Source organism: Dichomitus squalens, assembly GCF_000275845.1.
Source record: "Dichomitus squalens LYAD-421 SS1 unplaced genomic scaffold DICSQscaffold_38, whole genome shotgun sequence".
NCBI lineage: Eukaryota > Fungi > Basidiomycota > Agaricomycetes > Polyporales > Polyporaceae > Dichomitus > Dichomitus squalens.
In genome coordinates this window covers 48169-65861 of record NW_006766920.1, presented here as the reverse complement: position 1 = coordinate 65861, position 17693 = coordinate 48169, and the positions used below count along the sequence as shown (strand labels likewise).

At 54.6% G+C, this 17693-nt stretch overlaps 5 protein-coding genes across 5 annotated transcripts; 4 read left to right on the top strand and 1 right to left on the bottom strand.

The window, feature by feature from the left end:
- The first annotated feature begins 235 nt into the window (after window positions 1–235).
- On the top strand, window positions 236–1761 carry DICSQDRAFT_110031 (NAD(P)-binding protein). The gene is made up of 8 exons (XM_007368650.1): window positions 236–381; window positions 437–474; window positions 528–682; window positions 751–827; window positions 893–986; window positions 1055–1105; window positions 1160–1194; window positions 1276–1761. The coding sequence occupies exons 1-8, from the start codon at window positions 250–252 to the stop codon at window positions 1576–1578; spliced, it is 885 nt and encodes a 294-aa protein (XP_007368712.1). The 5' UTR covers window positions 236–249; the 3' UTR covers window positions 1579–1761.
- Window positions 1762–4186: 2425 nt separating this feature from the next.
- DICSQDRAFT_149022 (uncharacterized protein) lies at window positions 4187–4612 on the top strand (the record flags this gene model as incomplete). Its single annotated transcript, XM_007368649.1, has 2 exons — window positions 4187–4270; window positions 4331–4612. The coding sequence occupies 2 exons, from the start codon at window positions 4187–4189 to the stop codon at window positions 4610–4612; spliced, it is 366 nt and encodes a 121-aa protein (XP_007368711.1).
- Window positions 4613–5380: 768 nt separating this feature from the next.
- DICSQDRAFT_172868 (uncharacterized protein) lies at window positions 5381–8777 on the top strand (the record flags this gene model as incomplete). Its single annotated transcript, XM_007368648.1, has 13 exons — window positions 5381–5385; window positions 5442–5894; window positions 5950–6033; window positions 6108–6480; window positions 6542–6613; window positions 6673–6701; window positions 6771–6834; window positions 6897–7033; window positions 7097–7186; window positions 7249–7409; window positions 7463–7950; window positions 8033–8198; window positions 8257–8777. 13 exons carry the CDS (start codon window positions 5381–5383, stop codon window positions 8775–8777), a joined length of 2643 nt encoding a protein of 880 aa, XP_007368710.1.
- A 640-nt stretch (window positions 8778–9417) lies between these two features.
- DICSQDRAFT_156708 (uncharacterized protein) lies at window positions 9418–10494 on the top strand. Its single transcript, XM_007368647.1, has 4 exons — window positions 9418–9678; window positions 9739–9932; window positions 10005–10345; window positions 10405–10494. The coding sequence occupies exons 1-3, from the start codon at window positions 9498–9500 to the stop codon at window positions 10302–10304; spliced, it is 675 nt and encodes a 224-aa protein (XP_007368709.1). The 5' UTR covers window positions 9418–9497; the 3' UTR covers window positions 10305–10345; window positions 10405–10494.
- A 1692-nt stretch (window positions 10495–12186) lies between these two features.
- Window positions 12187–17335, bottom strand: DICSQDRAFT_182469 (uncharacterized protein). The gene is made up of 7 exons (XM_007368646.1): window positions 17004–17335; window positions 16870–16935; window positions 16529–16804; window positions 16342–16479; window positions 16182–16283; window positions 13651–16124; window positions 12187–13537 (listed from the first exon to the last, which is right to left on the bottom strand). Exons 1-7 carry the CDS (start codon window positions 17322–17324, stop codon window positions 12622–12624), a joined length of 4293 nt encoding a protein of 1430 aa, XP_007368708.1. The 5' UTR covers window positions 17325–17335; the 3' UTR covers window positions 12187–12621.
- Window positions 17336–17693: the final 358 nt, after the last annotated feature.

The following is a 17693-nucleotide window of genomic DNA, read 5'->3' as shown; positions in this document are numbered from 1 at the left end:
TGTTAGCCAGGAGTAGCATAACGGCGTACTTCGAACACATACCGGTCGGGATGAGATCCTAGTACACGCGAAGGAACGCAATGGGCGCTTGATTCATCTCGGCACTGCGTGGCCGCCGGATTGATCACCTGTATTCTGGATAAGGTTACTCGGGCGCCCTCCCGGTCACCTCGGATGCAATCTCAGCCGGTGGTCCGCTTCGACATTCGACGCCAGCACTTCCTTGACCGGGTACCACGCAAAAGCACAATGGCGAAGCCCTACATTGAGCCGCCAGCAGTAGACTCGACTACAGTCTTCAAGGACGACATTTTCAGAGGCAAGGTACTGTTCTGCACCGGTGGCGGCTCCGGAATCTGTAAGGCTATGACCCAGGCTGTGGTAAGTCTAATCATTGTTACTCGCGACCCTCAGCTCACAACGTTCTGTTGAGTAGATTAAACACGGCGCGAGTGCTGCTATTGTTGGGCGCAAGTAGGTCGTCTTTTGTGCCATGATCCTGGCATCTTGATGTCCCACTTCACAAGGCTGGACCGGCTCGAAGCTAGTGCGAAGGAGCTATCTACTGCTACTGGAAACCAGTGTATTGCGGTCCAGGCCGATGTGAGAAATCCCAAACAGCTCCAAGATGCCGTTGCGAAGACAATTGAGAAATACGGCAGAATAGACTTCGTTATTTGCGGTGTGTATAAATCGCGTGTTCTCCTGAACGACACCACCCGAGTTGATTGTCCTTGCGCCATCTTATAGGTGCGGCTGGGAACTTCCTAGCGCCGATCTCCAAGTTGTCCGAGAACGGCTTCAGAACGGTCATCGAGATTGACACGGTGCGCCCTGCTCTAACGCGCGGTCAGCGGATGGAACAACGTCCTGACCCTATCTGTGAGAACAGATCGGAACTTACAACACTATCAAGGCGACGCTTCCCCACATCCGTGCCTCGAAGGGTTCGTACATTCACGTCAGTGCGACTTTGCACTACCGCGGTACGTAACATCGCAAGCTACCGCCGGGGTTCTTTCTCCTGAAGCTCGCTCTTTGTTCTTGCTTTCAGCCACACCCTATCAGGTTCACGTCTCCGCAGCTAAAGCCGCCGTCGACGCAAGTGAGTAGGAAGCTTCGGGTACTGACCGTTCACTTCTAAACGCGCCATTTCCAGTATCTGCGGTCCTGGCAGTTGAAGAAGGCCCCCAGGTGAGCGCAAAACATTCCCAACATACACATTCTTTGCGTTCGGGTAAAGATGGCTAACCCTACATGTTTGTGCGTTTTCAGGGCGTGCGCTCAAACGTTATCGCCCCAGGTCCTATTGCGGGAACGGAGGGCATGGACCGTCTGAGCGCCAAGGGACCCCAGGGCAGCCAGTACAGCATCCACTCCCCGGTCGGCCGCGACGGCAGTGTGCAGGACATCGCGAATGCGACGGTGTTCCTCTTCACCCCTGCTGCGCGCTATATCACCGGTCAGACGCTTGCGGTCGACGGTGCAAGCGAGCACCTCCGTACGTTGCAGCTGCCATACCCGCAGTCGGTGCTCGATCCGGACTCAGTCACGCACCTCATCAAGCCGCGGCTTTGAGTGCATCAATGACTCATAGCGGCATTCGGCACGGAGCGCGGCCAGCGTGTGGATACGAGGTTATCCCGTTAGAACACTTCCTTAATGGCCGTTGCCTATTCTCACCATCGCGCCGGCTTTGCCACGGAATGTGGACCGATGTGGATGTACGATAAGTTACTATGTGAAATCTGGTTATCTAGGCCGATCTTGAGCCGTGATATGTGCTGGACATGCTGGGTATCTGGTTACACAGCCGGTGTGACCAATAGCGGCCTATATGTTGCTGGTTAGCCATTCAGCTGGTCAAGTATGAACATTGGGCGCCTATATACGCGTCAATAATGAAGACTTTACGGCTGAGGAGCGTGAAAGGAATTCTGTCATGCATAGTAGGCAGAAAAGTGTGGTATCAATCCACCACTACTTATCGAGTGGGGGTGTACAAGGTAAATGACGGTTACAAGAGTGATCTCGGGCTGCGCAATGCGAATATCTTCGTCGTCTGGACGGCGACACGCCGGTGAAGCTGAAGCGTAATAATGAAGCTCTCCACAAATGGAGGACTTAGCCACGCGCATTTAGACGGAGGTGTAGAGGAGACAGTCTGCGAAAGAAGCTCGATTGGGTACCGGATGGCGTCGCTGGTTCTTCCAGTAGTGGCACGCTCGAAACACGCACTAGACGGAAGCATCCACGACCTTGTTGAATGACGCTGGCTACGGCTCACCATAGTGGGCGGTCCGATCGAGTGCTGAATGACCGCATGGAAAGAGATATTTCTGCACGAGATGATCCAGAACGAGAGAAGTCTAACACACATAACATTCAGTTGGCACCTTGGGGTTTGCTGCTAGCGAAACCTCGAGGCCTGCCGGGTCCGGCCAGGCTTTCCACCATGCTACCGGAAGACGAGAAGGGGAACCGTGTATGCGCACGAGGAGCCGAGAGAAAAGATTAGGAAGGAGGCACGTCGCATCTTTCCTCACAAGTTCTCAGATGCGCATGCGGTCGGCGATGCATGGAATAGGTAAGGCACATACATGGACCCTGAGCGTAGGAAGGAACACCAGAGGTAGGAGAGCAGCGCACATCATCTGACTAGACAACGTGAGACGCGGCAGGTGCGGCGCAGGTGTTGGGAGCACGACCGTCCAAGAGAAGAACGCGGGTATGACATCTTCGAGGGTTCGTAGACAGATGAGTCGGATAAAGTGCGTGCTAGGGCCGAACGGATGTCGCGCCGGGGTTATCCTACCCATCTCGGACGGCTCCGCAGCCCCGCTACATGCAGTACAGAGGCTTCGCGCGGGGGATGTAGACCCCACGGAGGGATTGGCTTTGCATCATCAGAAGGCCTGGACTTCTTCCAGGGGAGGTAGCGGGAGAGATGTCGAGCGGGCCGGAGAGTCACCCATGCTCGGCAGCACCAGGTGTTGTCTGAGCTTCCTGCGATGGTCGGGCAGGCTGCACGCGGGTGCAGCTCCCCACGAAGTTATTCCAGAAAGCCATATGTGCGGTGTGGGTTACGGACCATGTCTACTGGGCTCTGCACCATAGATCCCCCAGATGCGGTGTTGCAAAGCAAAAGACGCCTCTGCACCACCGCCATACAAGGCCAAGGTGAGTCGTCAAGGTTGGTGGAGCGCCTTCGCCGGGGAGAAGGTAGGTTCTTGAGGGTCAGGTTTCAACCACGGAGAATATCGATCATTTTTAGAGGGTGTTGATCGAATGGCGAGTGTTCGGAGACATGCCTGGGCAGCGGGTGGTGTGAGAAGCCCTGGAGGTGACGTGGTATCAGATATGCCGTAGCTTAGGCTCCGCCTGAAGTGTAGGAGCACTTTTCAACAAGGAACACACTTGCAACATTTCGCAGAAGATGAAATTGATGGCGCAAGACATCATCTAGTAGACCTTGTCCGACAGAAATTGGTGCCGACTTCCTCTGAGAGATAAAACGATGTGTCTTCCTTAGCATGAAAGTTCCTACCACAAGTAGGGTAGGTCCAGGATTCCTTGCGGCCGCCAGCAAGGAGGAAACTCGGGGGAATGATGTGTAATTTGCGGTGTGCCCAGAAGCAATTATGCACTTCGCGAGCAAAAAAGCCTTCATCCGGAAGCAGGTATAGATTTTATGAGACGGTAGACCTGAATGTGGAGGAGATTACTAGATGACGAAGGGAACAGCGAATCAGTAACGACGCTCACCGAGAATATCCCGAGCTGACCTTGATCGCGAACCACGGCTGCTGGCCACTCGAGGTCAATATTATGTATGAAGAGCCACTCTGGTCTCGAGAGGGGATGTTCCTGAGTAAACGTAGCCATCGTGAAGTTGTTACTAACATACTTACTCCGACTCCGCTAGCGACTCGGGCGACACGGTGGTGCCACATCATACATGTGCGACTCGGGAGATGCCGCTTCCGCCCGCCCACTTCCCGCTCGAGCGCCCACAGCAAGGTCACCGCCACTGCGCAAAGGGGCAGGCAAACTCCTGTCAGTCAATCCCAATACACTGGCCCTGCACCCCGTAACTCTCCTTGCTGCTCAGAAGATGTATATTTCCTGTCGTCTTGAAACATGTGCATGTTGCTGAAGCGATATAACTTGTCACGACTGTCTTGGCATGACGTGGCTCCTGAAGACGGTCCCGACACAATTCCAGAGGGGATGCCCCTCGGCGGATCGATATGAAGTAGCCTGTAAGAAGGTGAATCTGTTCTTGGTTCATCTGAGTGCCCTGCATTGCTCATAGTGTCGCGTCATGTAGACGCCTTGCTTGGCTTGTTTACGACATTCCGGGGTCATGAGACCACGTCGCCCCCAAGCGCGATCTTCCTCGCATTCATTGCTCGCAACATGGCGTCTGCTCTCCATCACAATCAGACCAATATACACGGAAGACTCAGCTTCCCAAGAGTATAAAGCTACACGGGGCTTTCTCGGCCACGTTTCGCCCTCTGCGTCCGCGCAACACGATGCTGGCGATCCTGCTTGTCAGTGGCCTGCTCCTACGGCAAACCGTTCTAGCTCGAAAATCCTCCAACCTTGAACGAGAGCTGTTGCAAAGAAGCGCCAACGTCACGATCCCGTCCTTCAACGTGTCGTCTTGTCCAGGTGCGTTCTTTGCCATTATGGGTGACTCTTTCATTTTGCCGATTAGTTACTACTATGAACGCCAACGTCGATCACAGTCAATGTCGGGACTCACGTTCCGTGACCGTCGTGTAAGCCTAGAGGCGGACCACGATGTCAGTATTCTCTTCCTGACCGTTAGTCTCTAGACCTTCCTGACCCAAGGCGGGACATCATCTATTGTAGATGCGAGCTCGCGATTCATTATTCTTCTCTCCCATACAGAATTCCGAAGTCTCTTCCGTTTAACTTGCGATGCAAGGAACAGTAATGCAGGTATCTAAGGAATGGTTGAGCATGCGGTCGGCGATGGCGTCCTTCGCATGTGACTGTCTTCCTGAGTACCATGTGGTCGATCATGGCTTATTACATCACGGCCCTGCAGGTCGGCCTGAAGTGCTTAACGCGCTGTGATGTTCATGAGTGCTTGCGTAGCACGGTTTCTGCTTAAGAACTCAGTGTGAGAGTTTGGGTTTCGATGTCAACAGCAATATTGATGGACCCTTTAGCACTAGCTCGTCTTCATTACTGAGAAATTCTTTGCAGGCTACACAGTGTTTTCTAAATCAGAAAACAAAAACGGTATATTGGCATGGCTGACCCTTGCAGGTCCTGCTTGCAACGCGTTTGGCCACGATGTCGCAAATCTGACTGTGAAAGTTACTTACGAGACAAAAACGCGGTAATGCGGTATTCCTGTCAGACTCGCCCCACTTCACTTTACTTATCTAGTCATATCCGCTCAGACTTCACGTCAACATCTTTGACACCGACAAGGCTCAGTTTACAATCTTGCCAGACGTAATTGCTCTACCTGATGCGGAGGACGATCCCTCCCTGAAGAGGAACTCAGACCTTGAATTTCAATACGAGTCTAGCCCGTTTGCGTTCTGGATCACTCGGCGGTCAGAACCAGACGCCCAGCCCCTGTTCGACACTCGTACAAGCTCGCTGCCTTCTACTCCAATCCCACCGATCATCGCGAGCGATAACAGTACTGCTCTGGACGGCTTTCCACTTGTCTTTGAGGACCAGTATCTGCAGTTAACGTCGGCGCTTCCTCTGGGTGCCAACATCTACGGGCTTGGTGAAGTCCTATCCAGTAGTGGTTTCCGGAGAGACATAGGTACGGATGGCGGGGTTGGAACCATACAGACGCTATGGGCACGGGACAGCCCGGATCCTATAAACCAGAATGTGTGAGTTCTTCAATACGACGATCTAAGTTCGACCTCACGCAGGCCTCTCGGTTAGGTATGGCTCGCACCCCATCTACTTGGAACACCGTTACAACCAGACGACAAGACACTCTCAATCTCACGGTGTTTTTCACTTTGGGTATGAGTTTTCCCTGGAAATGCCCACCGGACCATAGACTGACGCACATGATACGACTTCGCCTTCTCCCACAGTGCCGCGGGATCTGATATCCTCCTGCTGACGCCCCCTTCTTCTCCGGTCTCGGTGATCGAATACCGGCTCCTCGGCGGCACGCTTGACTTCTACTTTTTCTCTGGACCTAGTCCTCAGAAGGTCATCGAACAATATGGAGACCTCATCGGCCACCCTACGTGGCTACCCGCCTGGGGATTCGGATTTCAACTCTCTCGGTGGGGCTACAGTGACGTGAACGACACGAGGGATCAAGTGGTGAAGATGCGCGAGGCGAACATTCCACTGGAGGTCATGTGGAATGACATTGACCTGTATCATGCTATCCGCGACTTCACGACAGACCCCGTCAGCTTCCCCGCCGAAGAAGTACGGGCGTTCATTGACGAGCTGGTGAGATATTGCCGTTCCATTTCGCGCGTCTGGAGAAAGCCTCATTCTAAGCCTGGTACAGACCGCCAATCAGCAACACTATATTCCCATTGTCGACGCCGCCATCCCAATCCTGGTCAATGACTCCGACGTGGTACGTAAAGGAAGCTTCGTGCTGCCGCCTGTCCGTGCGATTGACATGTCCACGCGCAGTACGACCCGTACTCTAGGGGCACTGAACTGTGCGTGAACTTTCCGTTGTCTTGGGGTAAGATCGCTCTATCACCCATCTCGCTTACCTTGCCGATTAGCGACGTTTTCCTCAAGAATCCGGATGGCTCTCAGTACCTCGGTCAGGTGTGGCCGGGGTACACGGTGCGTAACGAGTCCTGCTCACGCGCTGCCGTAAGTTCGCACATCGACGATGGCCTTCGCAGGTTTTCCCGGACTGGTTCGCGAACAATACCCAGTCGTTCTGGACGGAAGCCTTGCGAAACTGGTCCCAATCTGGCGTCAACTATTCGGGCATATGGCTAGACATGAACGAGCCCTCCTCGTTTTGTATCGGCTCATGGTAAGCTTACGTTGGGTCCGCATCTTCGTCGTTTCAATGAACGCTTAATCGGCCGCTGGGCAGCGGGACTGGTGCTAATCTGACAGCGGCGACCATTCCGACTCAGTTCTTCCCCGGAACTCCCGGGAACTTGGTCACTGACTATCCTGAAGGGTTCGTGTGGTTCATATGAAGCTCCTGTTCCTCATGTCGGGACTTATTGCGGTAATCTCCAGGTACAACGCAACGATCTGGGGTCCAAGCGGGAATATCACAATCAACGGTACATTGACGTTTGGGAATAACAGCGCAGCTAATGCGCTCTCGAAGCGCGGTCTTGGTGCTGCAGCCGAGTCTGGCGTAAACCTCAATACTCCGCCGTACGCTATCCACAATGGTGCGCACCTTGTTTGTCATAGCATGCGGATGCTAACACCTTGGTGACGGCAGCGGATGGAATCTTGTCCACGCATACCGTCTCTACAAACGCGACCCATGCGAACCGAGTCGTAGAGTTAGATGTTCACAACGTATGGGGGCTCATGGAGGAGAAGGCCACTCACCTCGCTCTGCTCGACATTCACCCGGGGAAGCGGCCGTTCTTGATTAGTCGTTCCACGTTCCCCAGCTCTGGAAAGTGGACTGGTCACTGGCTCGGAGACAACATCAGCAAGTGGCAATACATGTATCTCAGCATCCAAGGCGTCCTCCAATTCCAGCTCTACCAGATCCCCTTTGTTGGAGCAGATACGTGCGGGTTCCAAGGGAACACCGACGAAGAGCTTTGCAACCGTTGGATGCAGCTGTCCGCGTTCCTGCCCTTCTACAGGAACCACAATGTCCGAAGCGCGCTCTCGCAGGAACCGTATCGCTGGGACAGCGTGGCGAATGCTTCCCGCACCGCTATCAGCGTCCGCTACAGTTTGCTCCCTTACTGGGTACGATCCACTTCTCCGTTATGCAGGTGCTGTGCTCGAATTCTGACCAAATTTCTCCGTTATGTGTGCTTCGGCCATTCAGTACACACTGTTCGCGAATGCATCGCTTCACGGGAGCCCGCCCATCCGTGCGCTCTTTTTTGAGTTCCCCGACGAGCCCGAGCTCTTCGCCGTGGACCGCCAGTATCTCATCGGAAGGGACCTGCTAGTCACACCCGTTCTTACCCCGAATGTCTCCTCAGTGGATGGTCAGTTCCGTTGCAATGTTCTCGTGCCGCTTGACATTGGATCTAAATTGGATTCCAGGTATCTTTCCGGGACAGGGTCGCGTGATCTGGCGCGACTGGTATACTCAGGAGGTCGTCAACGCTTCCATATCAACGAACACTACGTTAGGTGCGCCCCTCGGGCACATTAACGTGCACATCCGCGACGGATCTGCAATTCTACTTCACGAAGAACCAGCGTACACCATTGCCCAGACGCGGCAAGGCCCATATTCCCTCCTCGTGGCGCAGGCTGCGGACGGATATGCATTTGGAACAGCTTACATTGACGACGGAGAGACGGTTCCTCCTACGCCTAACACAACGCTTACGATGAAGGCCCGGAAGGGGGCAGTGACAATATATCCCAACGGAGACTACTGGATCACACAGCGGCTCCATACTGTGACCGTCTTGGGAGCTGCTCAGACGTTGCCGACGGAAGTCACGGTCGACGGCGTTCAGACAGCTGCATGGCAGTATGATTCTCATGTCTACAGACTGGTCATCAAAGCACTCAATCTCGACTTGAACAAGCCGCACAGCGTGGAATGGAAGTAAAGGCTGACTACTCGTACCATTATTACAAGTCTTCCATTGTAGCGAATCCAGTTGTTCGTGTACTTAGCGACTCCTATCATTGGAGCAAATGGTGTATCTCAATAACTATGATGCGACGATGCGTCCCGAGTCCCAGATGAAGCCTGAGGATGATCTTCCGCCGCAAGCAGGTTGTGCGAAAAGAGTTGCATCATGTACCAGGGAGTTGAACCTCTGGCAGCTCCGACCCATTAATGCTTACGTAAAGGCAATAATCACCAAACTCGGCATCGCCACGTGAGTTGAGCCCTGTGGGTTTGTCTCTGCACCTCCTTACTCACTGGAACATACATCATGAGCAACAGTGATCGGACAACACTGTCGGATGGCCCATTGCACTCACTACCTAGGAAGCTCGACGCTACCCATCCACTACCGAATCCCACAAGCTGTGACACTACTAGCACTCTCAGTGATCTGCCGCAGCCAGACCACCTACTACTTGAAGAGCAGCCAACGAGTTTAGCAAAAGGCTTCAATGTAAAGAATCTGTTCCATATCTGGCCATTCAAACTGAGTAACTTATACCGAGTGTCATAGTGGCTACAGTGGTGGCCAACTGCTGCCTTCCCACCCGCATATGCCTTGCACCGTTACTACCGGCGCCACAGACCTCGACGCTTACCCCCTCTTACGCCACTGAAGCTGCCTGGGTTGTATGGTGTAGCGTTCGTCTCGATAATGGGGACACTACATCAAGGAATTGTGCTCGGCGACATAATCGATGATAAACGCCTTCACATCCTAGAGCGTGCCGGAGATCGTGCTGCGGCCACGTTCAACAACCCGGAAGGAATCCAGATATTCAGGTCGCTCTCAGTGGAACCTGAAATAGCGCAGATTATGAAGCGAGTACGTGACGGTATGTATACCAATGTGCGCGCGAGTACGAAGGGCCGGCGTGAGGCTGACGGTCTCGTAGGCGATTACAGTTCATTAGGCCTCTTTGGGAAATTTGCCTGGTGGGACTACCGCATGTGGTCAAACCAGGACACCTTCAATAAATGGGCCCTCTTACTCCTTCTCAGGCTCGACGAGAAACAGTCTATCAGCGCACTCCCGCGCGAAGACCTCGAAATCTGTGCTACTCATCTTGCAAATTATAGTTCCAGACGAGCAAGTTTTCATCTCATCTCTGTCACTTGTCTCGGTTAAGCTCGCTGACATGCTGTGGCACCGAATACATAGGCGGAACGGCTGTCTATGGCGCTTGAATGGGGCATGGGCCTCTCCATCCCGCTCGCGATGCTTGCACGCTGGTCAGGACGCCGGGCCTTGTATCTGCCTATGAACGGCTGGCAGCGCTTGCTTCTTGGAGCATGGATGTATGTGGAGCTTCCTGCTGGGTTTCGGGAATTTGGATATCTTCGAAGGATACGGGAGAAGGATGTCGCTGCGCGTCTGATGATCGACGTATTCGGCGACTTTGACGAGGAGTTCAAGGAGATGGGTATTGAATACGAGTCCTCGCCACCCGATCCCGTATGATTGGCATGCTCTGCTGAATACTTACCTCGGATTCTGGACTGGTATGTGCTCGTTGTGTTGCTTTTAGACGATGCGCTCGACTGACGCCTGGTCCGGTCAGCTGTTCATCTGTCTATACCTTGTCACATGACGCGAGGGCATGTCGCGAGATCGGGGGCGAGGTTGCCGCCGACGTCTGTACCGTATCTGTCTCCTTATATATGACGGTACGGCGTTCTGGGAAGATAGATACATGTGAGTCGGTAGAAGGCCATGCAGGAGATGTACCATGTCTCGCCATCCGTGTCCAGTTTGCGAAACCGTCTCCAATTTGGTAAGTGGCACACCACAATCACCGCACTCTCAAATACACAAAGACGCAACATGAGGACTTGGCCAAGGGGTCCATGCTCTAGCCAGTCCGCATTGCAGTCAAACTAGGGAATGATCGCAAAAGTAACGTTGTTTCCAGAATGTCAGCCATCCCGTCTATATCCCACAACACAATGTTTCATAGGCATAACCACTCTTGTCAGCATGTGTGTTCTGCTCGAGGAGCAATCGCGTGCGATCGAAGACACATCGGATGAATATGCTTCGTGAGATATAGTTACGGGTTTTCAGAACGGATAGAGCGTGGGCTTTATCTGGACAGCGGTCCGATGTCCGATTTTGTGCCGACACCGACGGGGACAATCCACGGCAGGCATACCACGTTGTTTCTGACCCCCCCTCATTAGTCTTGTGTTTGTCGACAGCAGGTCTGTAGCAACTCAAACGACTATCTCACTAGTTACGCAATGACACGGCAAGCAATGTCTCCATCAGATCTCAGCTCATACGAGGACATTGCTCTCCCAAAGTCTCCAGAGCTCCTCAACTCAGTCCAACTCACACCATACCACAACTCTCGGGTACGTCGCATCTCGGTGAGTGCAAATACTCTACACAGTCTCCTTCTTAGACCTGATGATGCTGCTACGTGGAAGTGGATAAGCTTCGCCCCCGTACCTACGTTTGCCATGGCATACGTCGTGCATCGCTACTATCGATACTGCAGACCACTGCGTTTCGACCCAGGTTGACGTCTCTGCGCCTGAAGGAGATATACTCTGTGGGCCGCTTCAGTGCTTTCGACGGGCATTGACACTCACCTCAAGCAGAGAGACATGATTTATCATGACGAGAATCTTCTCGTGATTGAGCTGGCCGCCCAAAGGTTCAAGGCTTTGATGCAGGTGCCGGAGAACGTAGGCCTACATAAGCGAGTCCGTGACAACCTTGCCGAAATCAAAGCCCAAGCCCCTTGCCTGAGGGTAGGTGCTGTCGGTATGGCGACAGCGAAGCGATGCAGACTTTGTCTACAGATGCCTACAGCTCCGGCAGTCTTTGGCAGAAAGTGGTATGGTGGCACGACAATCTGTGGTCGGATGAAACCACCTGGACTATCACTTCCGCGACGATATTGAACGGGATGAACGGAATGCAGTTCTGCGACGCGTTGCTGCCCGACTCTTATAAGGATGATTGGGTACGCTGCATCACACATCTAGCGAACGAAATCCACGGACCAGTGAGTCGACTCGTACAAATGTCTCGGTCAGACTCTTGACAACAGATCTTGCAGGACTTGCATCAGTATCCGGCGTATGCATTCCTGTTTTCGATACCCCTGGCAATGCTGGCCCGGTGGACCAGGAGACGAGCCTTATATCTTCCTATGAATGGCCTACAAAGGCTGCTAGTGGGAGCCTGGATGTATCGTGGTGACTGTCGTGAACATCGGCGCACGGCAAATCTCAGCACGTCCAACAACGTCGCAAGGCTGCCATGACAATGAAGCATGTATTCGGACACGACTTTACGAACGAAATCGCTATCTGTCGCCAGCGAGGAAGGATGGCCTGAGTGCGCGTAAGAGATTGTCCTACGTTTTTAATAGATTCCTAGAAACTTGCGCCTACTGTGTTTCAACAGGGTCCCTACTGCCAATGTCCCGTTTCCACCAGTTCTCTGTAGGAGCCAAAGTCCCCGTCTTCCCAGCCTAGCTCGCCAGATTTCATTCACATGAAACTCACACACGGCTAGCTATATCTGCTCTTTCTCCAGCATTAGATTTGTATCGTCGGGGTAATCGGCCAGTGAATAATCAAGTGTCCAGGTATTGAATGTAAGATAAGGTAGAGGTGGCAGCCCAGAGTACTCCGCATCGCATAACAAAGTTGAGGACAAAACGTTATAAGTGAAATAACTATGTATGAGAGACTGCGTCAAATTCGAGGTCAAGATGAACAAGAGATGAGCGACATTCGATGGTTCGTCAAGAAAGGCCCACCAACTAAGTTCTCACCGCATCCGCCGCCGCGACCTTTGCCTGGTCCTTCGGCGAGGCTTGTAATCTATGGAAGGCGAGCGCAATGGCGCACTGCACGTCCAGGGCGCTGTGCTGCGCGCTCACGGGAGGCGCGACATCCGTGACGCCTTCCCGGTCGTCCACAAAAGGTAAGTCTGAAAGCGAGCCATCCTCTTCCGCTCGAAGGGCGCGCTTGATGAGCTCGTCCATGGATACATACGTGCCCTTGTCAAGTGCCGAGCGATCGCCTATATACGTTCGACGTGGAGGTAGCGGTGGGCCCGATGGTGCCTTCTCGATCGATTGGCCGGGCTTGACAACTTGCAGCATTTCGAGCGGCGTAGGTGAGATAGCAGACTGGCCGATCTCGACGACTGAGTCGTGCTCATGCGGATCTTGAAACTTCGCAGTATCCGCCGAAGGAAGGTGTGGTTGGTGCTTGGTCGGGTCGAGTAACACAAACGGAACTCGCCGTTTGCCGATATACGCAATAGGCTTGCCAAACTGCCGTGGTTGCTTCCGTCGAACTGGCGCGCGCGCATCATTCGTTGTAGCTGTAGCGTTTGTCTGTTGCTCGATGACAACCCGTGGAATATCAGCAATATAGCCCTGCCCCATACGCTCCCCTTGCAAGCCGTAGATTATTCCGAAGAACTGTTCAGGAACCAGGTCGAGCTTGGAAGGGGGAGGTGAAGGCACTTGCTGGCGTGATATACGATTGGGAGTGGGAATTCTCTCAGCTTCCTTCATGAGCGCGGGGCCAGCCTTCGGTAGCTTTCCAACGCGGAGGGATATGTAAGGCTCGTTTCTTTGACGAGCGCAGGCCGTGCAGTTGCAAATATTTTGGCAACGCGGGCAGACAAAGTGGACGGCATAGGAGTCGAACGATACATCGGGATACCTATCAAGGGAGACCACACGTCAGAGGTCATCGTCAAGGTTACGAGCAAGAAACCGCAGACGCCAGGTGCCGTACATATACAACTCGAAATGGAAAAGAGACCTGACACATACCTGAGCTCAATGCACCGCTGGCAATATCGCAAGCCGCATCTCTGCCCTGAGGCCCGGATGGACGTGCAGCGCATCTTATCCCGGAGGGTCTTGTTCCTGCACTGATGACAGAACGTCGGCTCCTCCACTAGCTGCCTGATAGACATGGATTCATCGGCGGTCATCTCGATAGCCTTCTCTTTGCCCTTGCCCTTCCCCGCGCCCTTCTTCGCTTGATCTTTTCCGGCATCTTGGCCTTTCCCCCTTCCCCTTTCCCTCCCCGGCACGCTCCTCTTCTTGTCAGGGGTGCTAGGCAGGAACTCATCCTCGCTCTCGTCGGTGATCTCGAGTGCATGGCGCATGGATATCGCGCGCTCCGTCGGACGGCGCATCCGCTTCCCCTCCTTGTAGACAGCAGGTAAGTCTCGAGACAGCACAGAGAACTGTCGCTGGGGTCCATTCGGTGCCGATTCCCAGGGCGTCGTAGGAGAGCCTGTCCGAGAGGACGAGCGCGAGCGCGTCCGAGAATACCCTTCGAGCGACGGCTGGCGGCGACCCTCCGGGACGCGGGAGGGGCCTGCGACGGGGCCCGACTCTTGAGATGTCTGGGGAGATAACAAGGGCGGGTGTGCCTCTAGCTGCACGGATGCGTTGGGACCTGATCCTCCAAGAAGAGACGGGTCTATGAAGCCGCTTGAATAGCCCGCTTGCACGTCTGCGCTCAGCTGGCCGATTCCTTCAAGCATCCAAGGATAGACACTGCCACACTCTTCGAGAGTGCCTAGTCCTGACTGTGCGAGGAACTCGCCCCCAGAGATAATCGAAGGTGATGGCAGCGCCAGAGCTTGCGCCTTCTCGAGTTGAAAAGTCGCCTGCCTGAGCTCGTTCCCCACCTCGCTACCGGTCTGGGGAAATTCGGTTTGAAGCCCGTTGTCCTCCACGTATTCGAGGATCTCTTGCAGAGTCCGGAACTCAGTGGACGGCGGTTGTGATCCGAACTGCTGTTGTGAAGGCAGAGGATGCGGGCTGGAACTTGGCCCAACGGCAGTAGAGGAAATGGAGAACATGTCGCAATCCGCGAACGACGCGCCAAAGTCGATGCTCTGCTGAGAGTCCGTCCGTAAGAAGCCAGGAAAGGGCTGAGGAAGAGCTGATGGACGTGTTGGAGAGGGCTGTGATGGCGTAGGAGAGAAATGGGGGGCTGCAACAGTTGGCTGGGACGCGACGGTAGATGTGCTCTGTGAGACGACGGCAGAACTTCGAAGGGGAGATAGCTGAAACATTGACGACGCGTACGCAGAATTCAGAGGTGTTTGTACAGGAGCCGTCAGCGTCGATGACGTGCGTGACGTTCGGAGACGCGTTCGTTTAGCTGGACTCTCGGGAGATGCAGCTTCAGTGTTCGTCGAAGCGTGAGCAGTAGGTGGTGTATTGGCGTCATGGGCCAGGTGAGCTGTGTGCTGTTTGGATACGTGACGTCTCGGAAGAGGTTTGATCGGTTGTCGGACCTTCGTGGCGGACGAAGTCGTGGGTGTTACAGACGAAGAGGACTGAGACATGGCTATGGAAGACGAGCGAAGTGGCACAGCTGAGGATATCGAGGGCTTCTTTCGAGCTGGAAAAGACGTAGCCGTCGCGTCCACCTTGGATGCCGGTTCAAGTACAGGCGGTGCCTGTGGAAGGCTCGACGTCACGCTCTGCTCGCTGCGAGGAGGCCAATGAAGACTCTTACTCCCAATGAGCAGCCGTCGGAATGCCACATGCAGCACCCCGTCCGCCGCCAGTGGATACTTGTCGATGTCGATCCTCACGGACGGGAAGAACTCCTCTAACGCGTCTGCCGCCGGCGCTGGTTCCGCATCCATCTCGTCTGCGAGAACGTGGCCACTGTCGTCCTCCGCCTGCTCCTCGTCTTGCCCTGCGAGTCGACGCTCATCCTCGCCGTCACTGTCCGCTGGCTCAGAATCAGCCTCGTACGCCCTGTCCTTCCCTTTCGCCTTCGCTCTGCGAGATGGCCGGGTCTCCACTTCTGCCTCGTCGGCCCTCTGTTTGATGACCTTCGGAGGCCGACCACGTTTCTTTGGCACAGTCACACTCATCGCACGGTCGGACCGCACGCTCGTGCTCATCTCTTGCGCCACCGGCTCCGTCACGCGTCTCCGCACCGACCGCCGCCCTGACTTCGCTGGCGACGCGCTCACCTGCCGTCCGTTCGATGCCGCCGCGGTGTTCAGCGCCCACCCGAGGCCCGCAGCGTAGTCAGCTCCAGCCTCTTCCTCGTCTGAGGGCACGTGCCGCATCTGGTCCTGAAGCGTGCGGATCTCCGAGGCAGGGCGATACGATGCCCGGCGGCGCCCCGGGGGAAGGGGAGGGACCTCGACGTAGGCCAGGTTGGGCCGACGCTTCTTCGCCGGTCTAGAGGAGCTAGCAAGTGCTGACAGGGGAATTTCCGGCGAGGTGAATGAGCTTGACCGACGGCGACGGCGAGACGAGGACTGCAACACATGCTGTAGTCAGTCTGTCATCTGGAAACGACGCGATAGATCACATACGACACGACCGCCCGCAGACATGAGCTGCGCCTGGCTTTGAGAATAGGCACCGGAGGGCGCGGTGGAGGGAGAGAGACCTGCAGCGGAGGGTTGGGCAGATGGCTGGTGTCGCAAGCGTGGCGTCAACATCTGCCGCAGTGCACGAAATGAATCAACTCGCCGATAACGCTACGTAGTACTTCTGCGCAGCATCCATGAACTGGCCGTTATATGACCCTTTGCTTGCCCGCTTTTGTCTCCTGTTAACGGGAGAGGTGCGCATGACTGTGGTCGCCTCGGTCGAGTCCCTCGTATCGGTCTGCTGAACGTCGGGTTAGATACAGCTGGCGTTCCCGAGGCCAACTTACGTTCGTGGTAGAGCTTGATGACCCCATATTGCTCTGAATAGGGTAGACGGAGACTGAACTTTCGTGGTCGGTCTCCCCGTCCGCGTCCATCAAGGAGTTAGTGTCGTCGTCATCACCCACAGGAGGTCCCGTCAATCCGCCGCTGTCTGTTTGGAATGAGCGTCGTGGCGGATGTGCAGCCTTACTCGGCGGCTTGCGCGGCGAGATTGAGTTCGGTTGCGGATGGGAGGGGGAAGACGGTGCTTCGGGTGGGTGACCGGATCCGTTGGGAACTCGCTACAGTTACGCGTCCGTTGGTCAGTAGCAGCCTATCACTTGTCAGAAGGAGTACAAAAGCGCACCTCTGCTGCAACGCCCATGGGCAAATCGCTAGGGTGTTCAGCGCTCAAGCGTTGTCGCGTCGCGTCCTAACGGCAATTGTTCGAGTCAATACTTGAACCACTTTCGCCATCTTGAGATCATGACGGATACCCACCTTCGTCTTCTCGGACACGTCTGAGTTCATCACAGCCACGATTGCTGGATCCTGCGGTCTCTCTCCCGCTGGCGAGCGTGTCCCGTCCATAGCGACTCCTGTCTTCGAGGTTGATGCGGTAACCGACGACAATGGGACTTGCGTACGAGAATCTCTGTGGCCAAAGGTAGTATGAATATCTGGATTCGGCGAAGAAGCGGTTCCCAAGCGCGATGAAGATGGTGAGGGAAATTTGACAATGTCGAGATTGTGTACGGTTCCTGCAGCCGAAGAGACGCTGCCACTCCAGTTTGCGAGCTCGGAATATGATCGTTCGGGCATGTTGCCCTAGGAGTTCAAGGGACGGGGATCCGGGGAAGAAGGAGCACGACGTTAAGCAGACGGCGCGCTAAACGTCAACGCGGCGTGGGAGACGCGAGATCTAGAATTCAGTCCCGCTTACGGTTCCACGCGGCAGCTGCCATATCCAGAAAGCATACTCAACACCCCTTGATCCGTTGGATCGTCTGCTCAGTAGAAAGGGGAAGGCGCGAGCTAACCACTATACGAGTATCGGGCCGGCAACAACAATATCTCAGTTGATGACCCAAATTTTCTTAATATGACATGTCGACGTTTGGGTAGCACGATCATAGTATCTGCAGCGGCGGCGGAGAACATTATTTCTGTCGTTCAGCAGGTGCGCATGGA

Coding starts and splice junctions, on each gene's coding strand:
- DICSQDRAFT_110031 (XM_007368650.1), top strand. CDS start 250: ATGGCGAAGCCCTACATTGAGCCGCCAGCAGTAGACTCGACTACAGTC. Junction 828..892: donor CGGTCATCGAGATTGACACG/GTGCGCCCTGCT, acceptor CTGTGAGAACAG/ATCGGAACTTACAACACTAT. Junction 1,195..1,275: donor CAGTTGAAGAAGGCCCCCAG/GTGAGCGCAAAA, acceptor GTGCGTTTTCAG/GGCGTGCGCTCAAACGTTAT.
- DICSQDRAFT_182469 (XM_007368646.1), bottom strand. CDS start 17,324: ATGCCCGAACGATCATATTCCGAGCTCGCAAACTGGAGTGGCAGCGTC. Junction 16,284..16,341: donor AGTACTACGTAGCGTTATCG/GCGAGTTGATTC, acceptor TTGCGACACCAG/CCATCTGCCCAACCCTCCGC. Junction 13,538..13,650: donor CAGCGGTGCATTGAGCTCAG/GTATGTGTCAGG, acceptor CTCCCTTGATAG/GTATCCCGATGTATCGTTCG.
- DICSQDRAFT_156708 (XM_007368647.1), top strand. CDS start 9,498: ATGGGGACACTACATCAAGGAATTGTGCTCGGCGACATAATCGATGAT. Junction 9,679..9,738: donor TATGAAGCGAGTACGTGACG/GTATGTATACCA, acceptor ACGGTCTCGTAG/GCGATTACAGTTCATTAGGC. Junction 9,933..10,004: donor CAAATTATAGTTCCAGACGA/GCAAGTTTTCAT, acceptor CCGAATACATAG/GCGGAACGGCTGTCTATGGC.